This window comes from Chiloscyllium plagiosum, unplaced genomic scaffold, assembly GCF_037043375.1.
Source record: "Chiloscyllium plagiosum isolate Xiang-an unplaced genomic scaffold, Cpla_swu_hap1 HiC_scaffold_11, whole genome shotgun sequence".
NCBI lineage: Eukaryota > Metazoa > Chordata > Chondrichthyes > Orectolobiformes > Hemiscylliidae > Chiloscyllium > Chiloscyllium plagiosum.
In genome coordinates, this window is record NW_028270149.1 from 81,306,308 (window position 1) to 81,322,841 (window position 16,534).

The 16,534-nt window shown below is 43.8% G+C and overlaps 1 protein-coding gene across 1 annotated transcript in view; it reads left to right on the plus strand.

The window, feature by feature from the left end:
* Positions 1 to 16,534, plus strand: part of LOC122557091 (sodium- and chloride-dependent neutral and basic amino acid transporter B(0+)-like) — a 93,174-nt gene that overhangs the window by 9,487 nt on the left and 67,153 nt on the right. The window contains 2 exon segments of the mRNA XM_087992230.1: positions 5,652 to 5,805; positions 10,190 to 10,321. Coding sequence (XP_087848356.1) covers positions 5,652 to 5,805; positions 10,190 to 10,321 — 286 coding nt within the window.

Here is a 16,534-nt window from a genome sequence, read left to right on the forward strand (position 1 = left end):
TGATGAAGATGGTGATAGGTTGGGGCAGATAGGTGGGAAGGAAGATCAACAGGTAGGTCAATTCAAGGTGGTGATGTCAAGTTGGAGGGTTGGATCTGGGATTGGGGTGGCGTGGGATCAGGAACCTGTTGAAATCCACATTGATCCTGTGTGGTTGGAGGGTCCCAAGTTGGAAGTGGTGGTGCTCTTCCTCCAGGCATTGGGTGGCTAGAATCTGGTGTTGGAGGCGGCCCAGGACTTGCATGCCCTTGCTGGAGTGGGAGGGAGAGTTGAAGTCTTCATCACAGGGCAGTGGGGTTGTTTAGTGCATGTGTCCCAGAGATGTTCAATGAAACAATCTGAAAGTTGATGTCCTGTCTCCCCAGTGGAGAGGAGACCACAATAGACCCAGTAGATGACGTGTGAGGAGGTGCAGGAAAATCTCTACTGGATGTGGAAGGATCATTTGGGGCCATGGATAGAGTGAGGGGGGAGGTGTGGGTGCAGGTTTTATATCTCTTGCAGTGGCAAGTAAAGGTGCTAGGAGTGGAGGTGGGTTGGTGGGAGGCAAAAACCTAACAAGGCAGTAGAGGGGGGGGAATGGTCAGGGGATGTGCTGGGGACTAATCAGGAGATGTTAGGGGTTCAGTAGGTATCCTGGAATAAAATTGCTATTCCTCATACCAATCAATATCAACCCTTCCTCAAATAGGGTCAGTGTGCCAGACATAGGCTTGCAATACCAAGTAGAATGCAAGTTCTTTTTTACAACATTGTTGCTTTAATCCTTTAAATACTCAACCTTAATGGCCTTACGCTGTTTGTTTTTCATCTTCCCATTCACACTCAACTATGAACATCTCCCAGCCTTTGGGAGTTCCATCTGCTGTGCATACCTCTATCCTCTGAACACATGCATAATTCCTTCAACTGAATTCCTTCGGTAAGGTATCTTTTCATCTGATATCAGCTTTATCCTTCCATTCTTAAATCAATGAATTAATGCAGCCATGCTCCAAAGTAACTGAGGCAATGAGACAGGTCACTGACTGTTTAAACATATAAAACCAGTCGATCCTGCCAATTAATTCTGACTGTGATATTCAGGGCTAATAAAATTGGTTTTTAAAAGTAACTAATAATTACCCATAATTGAGGGTGCAAACATTTTAAGACATGTTAAAAATCAATATAAACTAGAAATTCATTTCTTAAATCCAAATTTTAAAATGTAAATTGTATAGCTTCCAACTCAAATCCATTTATAATTCCCTGGTTCTAGTCCCTTAATTTAAATCCCAGACAGGTTCCTTAAGCAGTCCTGACCAATCATTGCTCATTTACAATGTTATAGACTGTGAAATAACTGCAGTTGTGTTAAAAGGTCTTGTCTACTCACATGGTAACAAAATACTTCTAATCACAAATAATGGCTGAATCCAAAGACACATTAACAGTAGGATATCTGTTCCATGATTTTTCAAAACAATGTTGAACTGAATCTTCAATTGTCTGAGGGAGGGAAATTGATACAGAATAAAGTAATGACTGGCACTCCATAATCACCAATGAAATGAGATAAAACAGTTTTAAAATTAAGTGGAAACAAACCAGTCTGAAACAAAAATTAAATCTGCAAGTATCATTTTCTGAAAATAATACTGTTGGTTTGGAATATTTTGGATCTACCTTTATGCTTCCAATTTTACAATAGTTAACTAAATTATCTAAAGTTCATGCAATTCCTCCAATCAATGAGTCTGAGGTGATTTTCCTTAATGTTTGGTTTAGATTATTATTAAAATTAAGCAGACACCTGTTCTCATCCTGGAACAAAATGATTCTGCACCTGAGGCCAGAATTTATAATGCTACTGCTTATACTTCCTTTAGTCAATTCTTTCATTAGTCCAACATGTAGGGGTAAAATTGATCTTTGGCAGGAGTATGAAACTATTGGGAATTCGAGAGCAGGTTTATGCTGATGTCAAATTGTAATGTTGTCTTTTCCCATATTGAATTGATTCAAATTTAAATAAGATTGGCTTTAATGTGAGCATAAAATGTGGCTAGTTAGAAATTGACAGTAGGGTCTATAAGGGTGGGTTAATATTTAATTTCATAAATCAGATGGTTCCTTAACTTTGAGAAAATCAAATTCCCAAAATGCAAATCAAATTCAAAACAGTCCTGGATCTCGAGCTCTAGGGAACAAAACAAACATTCCATCACCAACAAGCAAATGTGCATCCAAACCAGACCACAAAGGGTTAACCTTTCTGCAAGCTGCAGAGAATCAGCGTTGAGTCATGAACATTTTCCAATTTTGTTCCTATCTCAGTTTTTAGCTTTTGTTTATTCCTTGCTTGTAAGGGTATCGAGGCATTCACATTCCAGAACAGTCAAAGTTAGGATATCGACCGGCGACGGCAGGATGATGATATCCCCTACCTTACTCTTGATTTGAACATATTTACCACAGTGCTTCTGTGTTTTCCTCGAGATCGCAACCAGACACAGGCCACCCTGCTCAGCGAGACTAAGATTTACTTGTCCCCGGGAGCAGCCCTTCTTTTGCATTTAGAGTTCAGCGATCCCATTATTCTGAAAGCAAATAAACAAGCAAAGAACAAACAATAAAGCAAACAACAAAACCATAGACAAACCAGGACAAACTGAGACAGGCAACAAATATTGGGATCCCTGTAAGTCTCTCAAGGCAGACGCCGCCGAATTAGTCACAAAGTCCGGCGCGGTCTCCTTCAACACAACCTTGCCTCAGCGTCTCCCAGCCTCCGTAACCACAAGGGAACCCAGCTCCCTTCTCGCGCTTGTTGGCTCAGCATTTTCTGCTTACATTTCAGATTTCCAGCCTCTGCAGTATTTTGCCTTTTAAATTTCATCGACGGGTTGATGTTTTTGACTATATTTTTCAGAGCGTACAAAGCAAGAATACATTTTGGCTCAGAGGAAGAACGGCAGGTCAGGCAGCATCCAAGGAGTAGGAGAATCGACGTTTCGGGCCTTCCTGAAGAAGAGCTCATGCCCGAAACGACGATTCTCCTGCTCCTTGGATGCTGCCTGACTTGCTGCGCATTTTCAGCTCTGATCTGTAGTCCTCACTTTCTCCCTCAGGGGAAGAACGGCCACATAAGAGTGATTATATAGGCCATAATTGATTGCTCCCACGAGGAGGTTGAACAGTTCATCCACTACACTAACACCTTCCACCCCAACCTCAAATTCACCTGGACAGTCTCGGACTCCTCCCTCCCCTTCCTAGACCTTTCTGTTTCTATCTCAGGCGACCGAATCAACACGGACATCTACTACAAACCAACCGACTCCCACAGCTACCTGGACTACACCTCCTCCCATCCTGCCCCCTGTAAAAACGCCAACCCATTCTCCCAATTCCTTCGTCTCCGCCGCATCTGCTCCCAGGAGGACCAGTTCAAAATACGTACAACACAGATGGCCTCCTTCTTCAAGGACCGCAATTTCCCCCCCGACGTGGTCGACGGTGCCCTCCACCGCATCTCCTCCACTTCCCGCTCCTCCGCCCTTGAGCCCCGCCCCTCCAACCGCCACCAGGACAGAACCCCACTGGTCCTCACCTACCACCCCACCAATCTCCATGTACAGCGCATCATCCGCCGTCACTTCCGCCACCTCCAAACAGACCCCAGCACCAAGGATATATTTCCCTCCCCTCCCCTATCAGCTTTCCGTAGAGACCACTCCCTCCGCGACTCCCTTGTCAGATCCACACCCCCCACCGACCCAACCTCCACTCCCGGCACCTTCCCTTGCAACCGCAGGAGGTGCAACACTTGCGCCCACACCTCCCCCCTCACTTCTCTCCAAGGCCCCAAAGGAAACTTCCATATCCGCCACAGATTCACCTGCACCTCCACCCACATCATCTACTGCATCCGCTGCAGCCGGTGTGGCCTCCTCTATATTGGGGAGACAGGCCGCCTACTTGCGAAGCGATTCAGAGAGCACCTCTGGACCACCCGGACGAACCAACCCAACCAACCTGTAGCACAGCATTTCAACTCCCCCTCCCACTCCACCGAGGATATGCAGGTCATTGGACTCATCCACCGCCAAACCACAACAACCCGACGGTCGGAGGAGGAGCGTCTTATCTTCCGACTGGGAACCCTCCAACCGCAGGGGATGAACTTGGACTTCACCAGTTTCTTCATTCCCCCCTCCCCCCACCTTGTCTCAGCCTGATCCCTCCAGCCCGGCACCGCCTTCCTGACCTGCAGTCTTCTTCTTGACCTCTCCGCCTCCATCCTACTCCGACCTATGACCCTCACCTTGACCTCTTTCCACCTATCACATTTCCAACGCCCCTCCTCCAAGTCCCTCCTCCCTACCTTTTATCTTCTCCTGCTGAACACTCTCTGCTCATTCCTGAAGAAGGGCCTGTGCCCGAAACGTCGAATCTCCTGTTCCCTGGATGCTGCCTGACCTGCTGTGCTGTTCCAGCAATAAAGTTTCAACTTTGATCTCCAGCATCTGCAGACCTCACTTTCTCCTCCATAATTGATTGATTAACAAATAGCAAACTGTTAATTGCAGGATAATTAGCAAGCTAGGCACCTTGCCCAGTCATTAGCTTCAGTCACGTAATGTCTGGACAGCGTCGGTTAGTAGCTGATAAGCAGGCGTTAGTAGACAAATAGGTCCTTGCAAAGAGAAGAATAGCTCCATCCAAAGAGAATAATTTATCAGGTATCAGTACAGTTGCAAGGCCAAGTGTCTTAGCCGGGCATAGGAAAACACAGGCTTTTAGCAAGCAGGCACGAAGATGAGATGCAAAATGGTTTCCAGGCTTTTAATATGTGACAAAATGGCTGCCACAAATCTAACAATTTCCCACACTCAGTGCACAAATTGAATTAATGCTGTGGCCATCTATTTGCATTGCAAACCATCCAGCCAGCCAGCTGAGCTAACAATATCCTTCAGCGTGGTGCTGGAAAAGCGCAGCAGGTCGGGCAGCATCTGAGAAGCTGGAGAATCGCCGTTTTGGGTAAAAGCCCTTCATCAGGAATCTGCCCAAAACTTCAATTCAGGTTTGGGCTTTTGCCCAAAATGTTGATTCTCCTGCTCCTCAGATGCTGCCTGACTTGCTGTGCTTTTCCAGCACCACACTGTTGACTGTAATCTCCAGCATCTGCAGTCCTCACTTTCGACTAACAACGTCCTTTACCTATTGTAGGTCCAATTATGACCTCGCTGCTTTGAACTGAGTCAATCAAATTTCATTTACTCATTGTCCCTATCATTTTCCCCCCTTCCCTGCCATTAACCATTCCTTTGTCTAACTTTCCTTCTCTCCCTTTGGTCTTGGTCGGCTCATTTCTCGTCGTTTTATTCCTGATGAAGGGCTTTTGCCCGAAACGTCGATTTCGAAGCTCCTTGGATGCTGCCTGAACTGCTGTGCTCTTCCAGCACCACAAATCCAGAATCTGGTTTCCAACATCTGCAGTCATTGTTTTTACCTCATTTCTCGTCATCAGCTTTTATACAGTTTCTTCCGAGGTACTATCAGTTCTGAAGAAAGGTCACTGGACTCAAAACATTAACTCTGCTTTCTCTCCATGCATGCTGCTAAGACCTGCTGAGTTTTTCTAACATTTCCTCTTTTTCCAGGCTGCCACCAGTGAATGTGTGCACGAAGGTGACGAGAACGTCGAGCGAGGTAACTGGTCCTCGAAGACTGACTACTTGCTCTCAGTGATCGGTTCTGCTGTGGGTTTGGGCAATGTATGGAGATTCCCGTATCTGGCTTACAGAAATGGAGGAGGTATTGTCATGAAATCCAAAATACAGGAGAGAAAAGCACAAAGAGAACAAATAAATGGCGTAAAAAATCGCATTCAAAGAACCAGAGAGCATTTTAACCTGCAGTCACCAACAGTTATACCAGCCGCCCTTATTGCACATTTGCACAGTGTTCAAGTTTCAATTATAAAAACAATATGTCTGCAATTTAACAAAAACATACAATCACAAACGGGCCCCACAAAAATAACTGACCCATTTGACAAGGTGGAGGTTGCTGCTGACTTCAAGGCATGCAAATAGTGACTGGTAGATTACTTTAGTGTCTCAGGTGGTGTCAGTTGTGATTACTTTTGGAGACTGTGGAGAGCACACAGGAAGAGAACTGAGGACAGCATCTCAGAAAGGGCTTCAATTTCAAACTTGTTGCTCCAGTGACCTTCTTGGGAACTTTATTTGAACTCCTTTGTGTTTAACAGCAGTTCAATAAATTTGAGAGGATAGCTGAGATCCTACATTGTGGATGAAAGTGTTGTTTCCTATCGAAATTATAATGTTTATGCACTTAACACTGCTATTCAACTAATGATCTTCCATATGACTGATGTTCATGTCAAATTATGGATCTCACAAAGAATCAGAGAATCCCGACAGTGCAGATAGAGGCTATTCGGCCCATCATCTCTGCACTGTTTATTCCTGTATCCCTGCGTTTCCCATGGCCTATCCACTTGGTCTGCACATCCCTGAAGACTAGGGGCAATTCAGCATGGCCAGTCGACCTAAACTGCAGACCTTCAGACTGAGAGGAAACCAGAGCACCCAGCGGGAACTCATGCAGACGTGGGGAGAAGCTGTAACCTCCCCACAGTGTGAACAGCCCGGATGGTGCCGCTCTCTAAACTGGGAATCCCGGTGTGAATAGTTGATAGGCAGAAGGATTTCAGCCGCTATCTCTGTAACTTTCCAATGGGGGTAGGGCAGTCACGGCCAGATTTGACTATGGGAGAGCCATCACTGGGAGTAGTTGATGGACAGGATCGGGGTAGTTTATATAATGAGGAGGATGTTGATTGAGGGAGTGTATAAACCATCGCCCCCTTCCCACCGGTATTTACAGATGCACTCCAACAACACAAGCCGCACCACGTGACTGTCGCTCGTGGGCTCTCGCGCGCTCCAATTCGAACTCCTGACCGTTGGACACCAGCTGCTGCGGAGCGCGAACGCACGTCAGAACTACAACTCCCATGAGGCATCGCAGACAACCAAGCTGCTGGACAGTTCTGCGCAAGCGCGGGGTGTCCAACGTCAGCATGGGTAATGTAGTCTAAACACGGTGGGATGCGAGGAGTCAAAGTGTTAAGGTGCAGAGTCAGACTTAACTGTTGTTGAGGACTGAAAGGCGCAGGAAAATGGTGTTTTTGACGTTATGTACAGGAGGGAATAAGAATGAGGGGAGCAGATAGTGAGAGTGTCTAGAGGCGGAGGTTGCTAACCGTTGTGAAGTAGCGATTGTACCCATTGCTCAGAGCAAAATAAACAAGATACAGGCTTGTGGGCAAATGGAAGAAAGCTGGAGAGGGCAAACTGGGCAGCACTTATATAGTTCATGGTAGGGCCCTGCAGAGTGCTGCCGAGCAGAGACAGAGGGATGCAGGTTCACAGTTCCTTCAAAGTAGAGTCGCAGGTAGACAGGATTGTGAAAGGGGCGTTTGGTACACTTACCCTCGTTGGTCAGCACATTGAATATAGGAGTTAGGATGTACTTTAATGGCTCTCCAAGACATTGGTCAAGCCATTTGGGTCATCTAGTTGTCATTTGGATAAACTCATCTGGACATTGGTGAGACCTCTTATGTAATACTGTACTGAATTCAATTCTGGTCCGCTTTCTATTGGAAAGATATTGTTAAACTTGAGAGGGTGCAGAAATGTTGTGGGGATTGGAGAGTTTGAGCTATTGGGAGAGACTGAATAGGCTGGATAAAGTTTAAAAATTGCACAACACCCAGGTTATAGTCCAATAGGTTTATTTGGAAGCACTAGCTTTCAAAGTGCTGCTTCTTCATCAGGATGGGTATATGAATAGGAAGGGTTTGGAGGGATATGGGCTGGGTGCTGTCAGGTGGAATTAGATTGGGTTGGGATATCTGGTCAGTATGGATGAGTTGGGCAGGAGGGTCTGTTTCTGTGCTGTACATCTCTATGACTATAACTCTGTGTGAAGCAGGACCATAAGACACAGAATTTATAGCAAAAGATTACAGTAATACAATGATACATTGCACAAACCTAGATTGTTATATCTTTCTTCTTTTAGAATGGATTTGCTGTTTTTGGTTTTTTAATATGTAAATCCCAGAACTTTTAAGTCACATTTTCCAGATAACTTAAAGTTTTGTAACAAAAGTTGACATTTCAGCTCAGACAATGCCTTAAAGGTATGAGGTTAGAGTATGTATGTATCCCAGTCTTGAGTCGGACTGGTTCTATTTCCAAAGTGGAATTTTAAAAAAAAACATGGATTGACTGCCTGCATTGACAGCCAGAGGGTTGACACGATACCTCCATTACACGTGGGGACACCACCCACCATGAACGTGGCAGGTACTCATGAAATTCACCTTTTGTGATAAAATCTTAGGTTATCTGGAGAATGTGATTTAAAAGAAGTTCTGGGACTTACATATTAAAGAACTGAAAACAGCAAACCCAATCTAAAAGATGAAAGACTTAACGATCTAGGTTTGTTCAATAGATCATTGTAATCTTCTGCTTTAGATTGTGTCTCTTCTGGTCCTGCTTCACAACCACATGATGAAGCAGCAGCGCTTCGAAAGCTAATGCTTCCTAATAAACCTGTTAGACTATAACCTGGTGTTGTGTGACTTTTAACTTTGTCTGCCCCTGTCCAGCACTGGCTCCTCCAAACCATGAATAGGTTGGGGCATTTTTCCCTAGATTATTGGAGCAGAGGGGCATGGAAAGGGTGAATAGACAAGGTCATTTTCCAAAGATGGGCATGTTCAAAACCAGAGAGTATAGGTTTAAGGGGTGTGGGGAAAGATTTAACAGGGAATCAAAGGGCATTGTTTTCAAACGGAGGATGGTGCTTGTATAGAATGAGCTGCCAGAGGAAGTGGTGGAGACTGGTACAATTACAACATTTGAAAGGCAACTTTTATATCAGATACATGAAGAGGAAGGGTTTAGAGGGATTTGGGCCAAATTCTGGTTAATGGAGTAGATCAGATTGGGATGTCTGATCAGCACAGAAGAGTTGGACTGCAGTGTCTGTTTCTGTGCTGTATGACTCTGTGTTCACCACCGACCCATTGTATTGCCCCAGTCTGAAGGCAGACCCTCAAATAATGTAGGTGTTTGAAGACACTCTCTGCATGGCCATCTGTAGTTTCCTGCTGTGAGAGTCAGCAGTTTGCACCAGTCAAGCTTCAGTCACTAGTGCAGGAATGCAACATTAGGCTGAGTGGTAATATCTGAAAGGAAGGCAGTAAAGGCTTGTGCACGAGGGTGAAGAGTTCACTGGTGTAAAGCATGCTTGTGAAGATTTTTGGTTGGTGGGTTTTATTAATTGATTTTGGTCAGGAACTTCCTGGTAGGAGAGTTTGAAATGAATGTGATGCTGGTGAATGATTGGTGTGTGTTAGGGTGGGGAAGTCTGTGTTCATTGAGGGATGGCCTCATAATTTCACTGTACCCATGTAGATGGGGTCAATATCTCCTCGTCCCTATCTCCTCTTTCCAGTTTCTGTCCCTTCCTGTTTCCAAGACAGGAAACAGTGCACAGAGGTAATGTTGCGGCTCTCCAAACACCAGGACAAAATGGAGAATGTGCATCACCCCAAACTTGGACAATCTCTCTGACACTCTGGTAAAGACTGCCCTTTTTATGGTGTCACACTGTTTTGTTACATTCACGATTCTTCTCCCTGGTCCATAAGCATGACAGAAACAGCTCTCCTGAGGGAAATGGAATCAATGTAAGAAGTATCATTGGGCAGCACTGGTTGTACTTTCACTCCAAGCTCCAACCCTATAATGAGGCCCTTTCCAATCTCCTGGCCATTGCATTTTCCTTCTGACAGTCACATTAAGGCTGCCAAGTACAATTAACGAAGCTAAATAAAAGCAAAATACAGTGCATGCTGGGTGTGTGAAACAAGTGGAGAATGCTGGAGAAGTCAGCAGGTTTTAGAAGCAACACTGTTGTATAGGTTCCTGAATGTTGATTGTATTCAGATCCTGTGTACAATCAGCAGCCACACTCTTCTGTCAACAACATTTCATTCCTGTGTTAATTTGAAATGAACTATTAGTTGTGAAACCTGGTGACATTAACATTCAAGCAATCTATTTTACTTTCCCTTTTCTATATTTTGCAGGTGCTTTCCTTATTCCCTACATTCTGATGCTGGCAGTTGCTGGAATGCCAATGTTTTTCCTAGAAACTTCCTTTGGGCAGTTTGCCAGCCTCGGACCGGTTGCAGTATGGAAAGCCGTGCCCATGTTACAGGGTTAGTGTTCACTGAACAATCTTGATTTGGCAATAGTTTAAATGAGCAATTGTGTTTTATACCCATGAATATAGTCACTATATTTCCTTCACCAGATGTTGGTGTCAGGTCACCTTGCAGCGATGTTTTAATTGTGAACAACAGAGTGGAATATCCCCTTTCACTGTTTCAAATTCACTTTCTGAAACAGTGGTAGAGGCAGGAACTGCTACAACATTTAAAAACTATCTAGATGATCACTTGAAACACTGAAAGATATGCTGGGAAATGGGATTAGAGTAGATCAGTTCTTGATAACTGGTACAGATACAATAGGTTGAAGAGTATCTTTCTATGCTGTAGCACTGTATGTCTTTAATTGAGGTAGAGGGAGTGGAACTGCTGGAGAGATCAGTTTGTTGACTCCTGAATTTGACAGAACCTATTTGTAAACATGATATTGTAGGTGATTCTGCTGGGATCTGCAAGAACCTCTGAAACTTGAGTGAGTGAATTAGTGTAGACGTTTTCCAGTGTAATTATCTTAAGGAGATTTTAATGGAACAGAGGAACCTCCTTGTTATCCAAACTGGTGAAAGACCTTTGTTTGCTGCTCCACGTTCATAATGTAACCATGTTTGTGTACTATTTTCAAACAGAGAGCCTTGCAATGAGATTTAAGTACAACAAAAGTTTCCTGCAACAATCCTATGTCCCTTGATACATAGATATCTATCAGTTTCTGTCTTGGGCATGCTCAACTATTGCGTTTCCACTGTCATTTGGCGCAAAGATTTCTAAATAGTCACTGCCCCTATTTTCGATTGATAAAAATTCCAAGAAATCATAGTCCAAAATGACCTACTCTTTATTCTAATATAGGAAAACTTCCTCCTGCATTGACCATGTCAGTCCCTACAAGAATTTTGTATGATGGCATTAGATCACATCTCATGCTTCTAAACTCCATCTGCAAATTTCGAAGTATGATGTTTAACCCTGACTGAAGAAAAGTCATAATGAACTTAAAATGTTAACTCTGTTTCTTTCAGCAAGGATGCTGTCAGGTCTGCTGAGTTTCTAGAGTGTTCTGTCTGTTTGTTTCAGATTCCCAGCATCTGCAGTATTTTGTTTTTCTTCAAATCATTCCTATCGATTATGAATAGCTGCGGTCTAAACACTGACCCCTGTGGAACCACACTAGTTGAAACTTACCAAACTAAAATTGAATCAGTTGTTCTGATGCTCTTTTATGTTCATTAATCAATTCTCAATTGATGCTAATTTATTTTCCCCGGCCCTCAACTCCCATGTGCTGTAATTTTTTTCACTACCCTCCAATGTGGAACCTTTTTGAAAACATTCTGAAAATCTAAACCAACAACATCTATCGGTTCTTACTTAATATATTATTTAGGTCCTTAAACTCTCCCAGGTTTGTCAAAAATGATTTTCTTTTCCTAAATCCAGGTAGACTCATCCAAATCCAATCATTATTTTTGAAGTGGGCTGGAATTGTGTCTGCTTCTAATGGATTCACATTTGCTTTTGGTATTCTTTTCCTTTTTACACATATATGAGCTTTTACATTTCTCACTCATTTAGTGTCATAGTCTATTTTCTCAATGTCTTGCTTGGTCCTTATTTGTTAAAATGCTCTGAATCCTTAATTTACTTTCTTTTTGAAATTTAATAGGTATCTTCCTTAGATCCAATATGATCTTAGATTTGTTTTGTTACCCCTGGTTGGAACACTTTCCTTGGGGTGCTTCTGTGCTTTAAAAGAAGGTATTTTTATTGCTAATTACAGAGAGTGAAGTTAGCTAGTACGCCTCCGCCCTCATCCAGAAGCAAAATTAGCAGTGAGCTTAGAGCCAAAGTGAGCCTGAAAGCGCTATAGGGGTGGGCAAATATGAAACACAGTGAAGAACATCCCACCCAGTGGTGAGACCAGACAATCTGATTGTTATAAGAATGGAATCACACTCCTGCCTGCACCAACTGTTTGATGGTGTGCACAGTGTAATATTATTGTCACCTGAATCTTTAACAAGTCATTTGACTATTAATTACTTGCTTATGGTGAGAGAGCTACTGACTTTAGCACCCACCAATGCTTCATGCTTTGGGAATGAGCTCAGGAGTGTACAGGAATGTTGCGGATTAGCCTACAATTGTTTATAATATTTATCCCCACCAAAACCATATGCTGCAGTGACCTGTGGTATCCCATCATCTTTATTTGTCTTTCGATGTTAACCATTGCCTCTCTACTGTCATACTTTTCATTTTGGGTCGTAATCCATCATAGCCAATTTTTCTCTTCACAGTTTCATAAGCCCCTTTGTTTATATTTAATATCATTATTTCTGATTGAACAACATCGCTTTCAAACTCAACGTAAGCTGCTACCATATACTCTGTTATAAATAAACCGGTTTATTGCACTTAAAAGAAACAGTAACTGTAGTCAGTTATACAAGAACTAATTTAAATAGTCTTATTACAAGTGTAAAACAAAAAGTCAACCTTTTTATAAATCATAATTAAACTCAGCATTCCAGATCTGTATTGAATTCAACTTTTGCCATCTGTTATGACAGGAATCTTCGGGGGGGTTTAAACTAATTTGGCAGGGGGATGGGATCCGGACTTGTAGTCCAGCAAGTAAGCTAGCTGTGTGTCAGGATGCCCAAGACTGTAGGGAGGCTGTGGAGAAGGTAGCACTGACAGGGACTACTTGCGGACACAGAGATGGGCTCAAGTGCGTATACTTCAACGCAAGGAGTATCAGAAATAAGGTGGGTGAACTTAAGGCGTGGATCGGTACCTGGGACTACGATGTTGTGGCCATCACGGAAACGTGGATAGATGAGGGACAGGAATGGCTGTTGGAGGTTCCTGGTTACAGGTGTTTCAGTAAGATTAGGGAGGGTGGGAAAAAAGGAGGGGGGGTGGCATTGCTAATTAGAAATGGTATAACGGCTGCAGAAAGGAAGTTTGAGGGGGATCTGGTTCTGGAGGTAGTATGGGCTGAAGTCAGAAATAGGAAAGGTGCAGTCACCTTGTTGGGTGTTTACTATAGGCCCCCCAATAGCAGCAGAAATGTGGAGAAACAGATTGGGAAACAGATTTTGGAAAGGTGCAGAAGCCACAGGGTCGTAGTCATGGGCGACTTCAACTTCCCAAATATTGATTGGAAGCTCTTTAGATCAAGTCGATTGGATGGGGCGGTGTTTGTGCAGTGTGTCCAGGAAGCTTTTCTAACGCAGTATGTAGATTGTCCAACCAGAGGGGAGGCTATATTGGATTTGGTACTCGGTAATGAACCGGGACAAGTGGTGGGCTTGTTAGTGGGTGAACATTTTGGTGATGGTGACCACAATTCTGTGACTTTCACCTTGGTTATGGAGAGAGATAGGTGCGCACAACAAGGTAGATTTTATAATTGGGGGAAGGGAAATTACGATGCTGTAAGGCAGGATTTGAGGAGCATACGTTGGGAGCATAGGCTGTCAGGGAAGGATGTGGTGGAAATGTGGAACTTTTTCAAAGAGCAGATACGACGTGTCCATGATATGTATGTACCTATCAGGCAGGAAAGAAATGGTCGTGTGAGGGAGCCTTGGTTGACGAGAGAGGTTGAATGTCTGGTAAAGAGGAAGAAGGAGGCTTACATAAGGTTGAGGAAACAGGATTCAGACAGAGCAGTGGAGGGATACAGGATAGCCAGAAGGGACCTGAAGAAAGGGATTAGGAGAGCTAAGAGAGGGCATGAAAAATCGTTGGCGGATAGGATCAAGGATAACCCCAAGGCATTTTATGCGTATGTGAGAAACCTGAGAATGACGAGAACGAGGGTAGGTCCGATCAAGGACAGTAGTGGGAGACTGTGTATTGAGTCGGAAGAGATAGGAGAGGTCTTGAACAAGTACTTCTCTTCAGTATTTACGAACGATAGGGACCGTATTGTAGAAGAGGAGAGTGTGAAATGGACTGGTAAGCTAGAAGAGATACCTGTTAGGAAGGAAGATGTGTTGGACATTTTGAACAACTTGAGGATAGACAAGTCCCCCGGGCCTGACGGGATATATCCTAGGATTATGTGGGAAGCAAGAGAGGAAATTGCAGTACCGTTGGCAATGATCTTCTCGTCTTCACTGGCAACGGGGGTGGTACCAGGGGACTGGAGAGTAGCGAATGTTGTGCCCCTGTTCAAAAAAGGGAATAGGGATAACCCCGGGAATTACAGGCCTGTTAGTCTTACTTCTGTGGTAGGCAAAGTAATGGAAAGGGTACTGAGGGATAGGATTTATGAGTATCTGGAAAGACACTGCTTGATTAGGGACAGCCAGCACGGATTTGTGAAGGGTAGGTCTTGCCTTACAAGTCTTATTGAATTCTTCGAGGAGGTGACCAAGCATGTGGATGAGGGTAGAGCAGTGGATGTAGTGTACATGGATTTTAGTAAGGCATTTGATAAGGTTCCCCATGGTAGGCTTATGCGGAAAGTCAGGAGGCATGGGATAGAGGGAAATTTGGCCAATTGGATAGGAAACTGGCTAACCGGTCGAAGGCAGAGAGTGGTGGTAGATGGTAAATATTCAGCCTGGAGCCCAGTTACAAATGGAGTTCTGCAGGGATCAGTTCTGGGTCCTCTGCTGTTTGTAATTTTTATTAATGACTTAGATGAGGGAGTCGAAGGGTGGGTCAGTAAATTTGCAGATGATACGAAGATAGGTGGAGTTGTGGACAGTGAGGAGGGCTTATGTCAGCTGCAGAGGGACTTAGATATGATGCAGAGCTGGGCTGAGGAGTGGCAGATGGAGTTCAACCCTGCCAAGTGTGAGGTTGTCCATTTTGGAAGAACAAATAAGAATGCGGAATACAGGGTTAATGGTAGGGTTCTTAGTCAGGTGGAGGAGCAGAGGGATCTTGGGGTCTATGTACATAGATCTTTGAAGGTTGCAACTCAGGTGGATAGAGTTTGTAAGAAGGCCTATGGAGTATTATCGTTCATTAGCAGAGGGATTGAATTCAAGAGTCGTGAAGTGATGTTGCAGCTGTACAGGACTTTGGTTAGGCCACAGTTGGAGTACTGTGTGCAGTTCTGGTCGCCTCACTTTAGGAAAGATGTGGAAGCTTTGGAGAGGGTGCAGAGAAGATTTACCAGGATGTTGCCTGGAATGGAGAGGAAGTCGTACGAGGATAGGTTGAGAGTTCTCGGCCTTTTCTCGTTGGAACGGCGAAGGATGAGGGGTGACTTGATAGAGGTTTATAAGATGATCAGAGGAATAGATAGAGTAGACAGTCAGAAACTTTTTCCCCGGGTACAACAGAGTGTTACAAGGGGACATAAATTTAAGGTGAAGGGTGGAAGGTATAGGGGAGATGTCAGGGGTGGGTTCTTTACCCAGAGAGTGGTGGGGGCATGGAATGCGCTGCCCGTGGGAGTGGTAGAGTCGGAATCATTGGCGACCTTTAAGCGGCATTTGGATAGGTACATGGATGGGTACTTAATCTAGGTTAGAAGTTCGGCACAACATCGTGGGCCGAAGGGCCTGTTCTGTGCTGTATTGTTCTATGTTCTATGAATCGAACTCTGGTTCCTAGAACATTATCTTGGTCTCTGGATTAACAGTTCAGCAATAATATCACCTGGCCATTGCCTCCCCCTATAAATTATCTGTAAGGTGCTTAGAAATGTCTTAAGTTTACGCAAAAGACTATATAAATGGATACCTTTCTTAACTTTATTCATAGTGAAAGGTAATGTCCTCAGTGTTCTAGCCTTGCTGTTAAGACATGCTGTTTCATTGAGTAGATGATTCTTTGTTGTTTTCATAGGATTCAGAACAGCCCCTCTGCCCTTGGTATGACATTAGGACAGGCCAGTACAATCTCAGACTATTGGCTTTATTTTTAAATTATTTCTCAGATCAACATCCATTTCAGTCTCTTCATGTTGGTCCCCACCCCCTTCTAAAATACGTAACTGATGACAGCATATCTGGAACACTGAAAATCTCAGCCAATATTGTTCAGGATTTTGTTGCAAATGCAATGAAAATGTGACATTTGAAGTTGAATGGACTCAAGAATTTTATATTTCAATAATTAGAAACATATCTATCCAAATTAAGGTGATTGGAATTAAAGTACAGCTTATACTCATCCATCAGATAATTCGAGAATTATGGACACACAAACTGAAGTAGATAAGATTGACTTGTC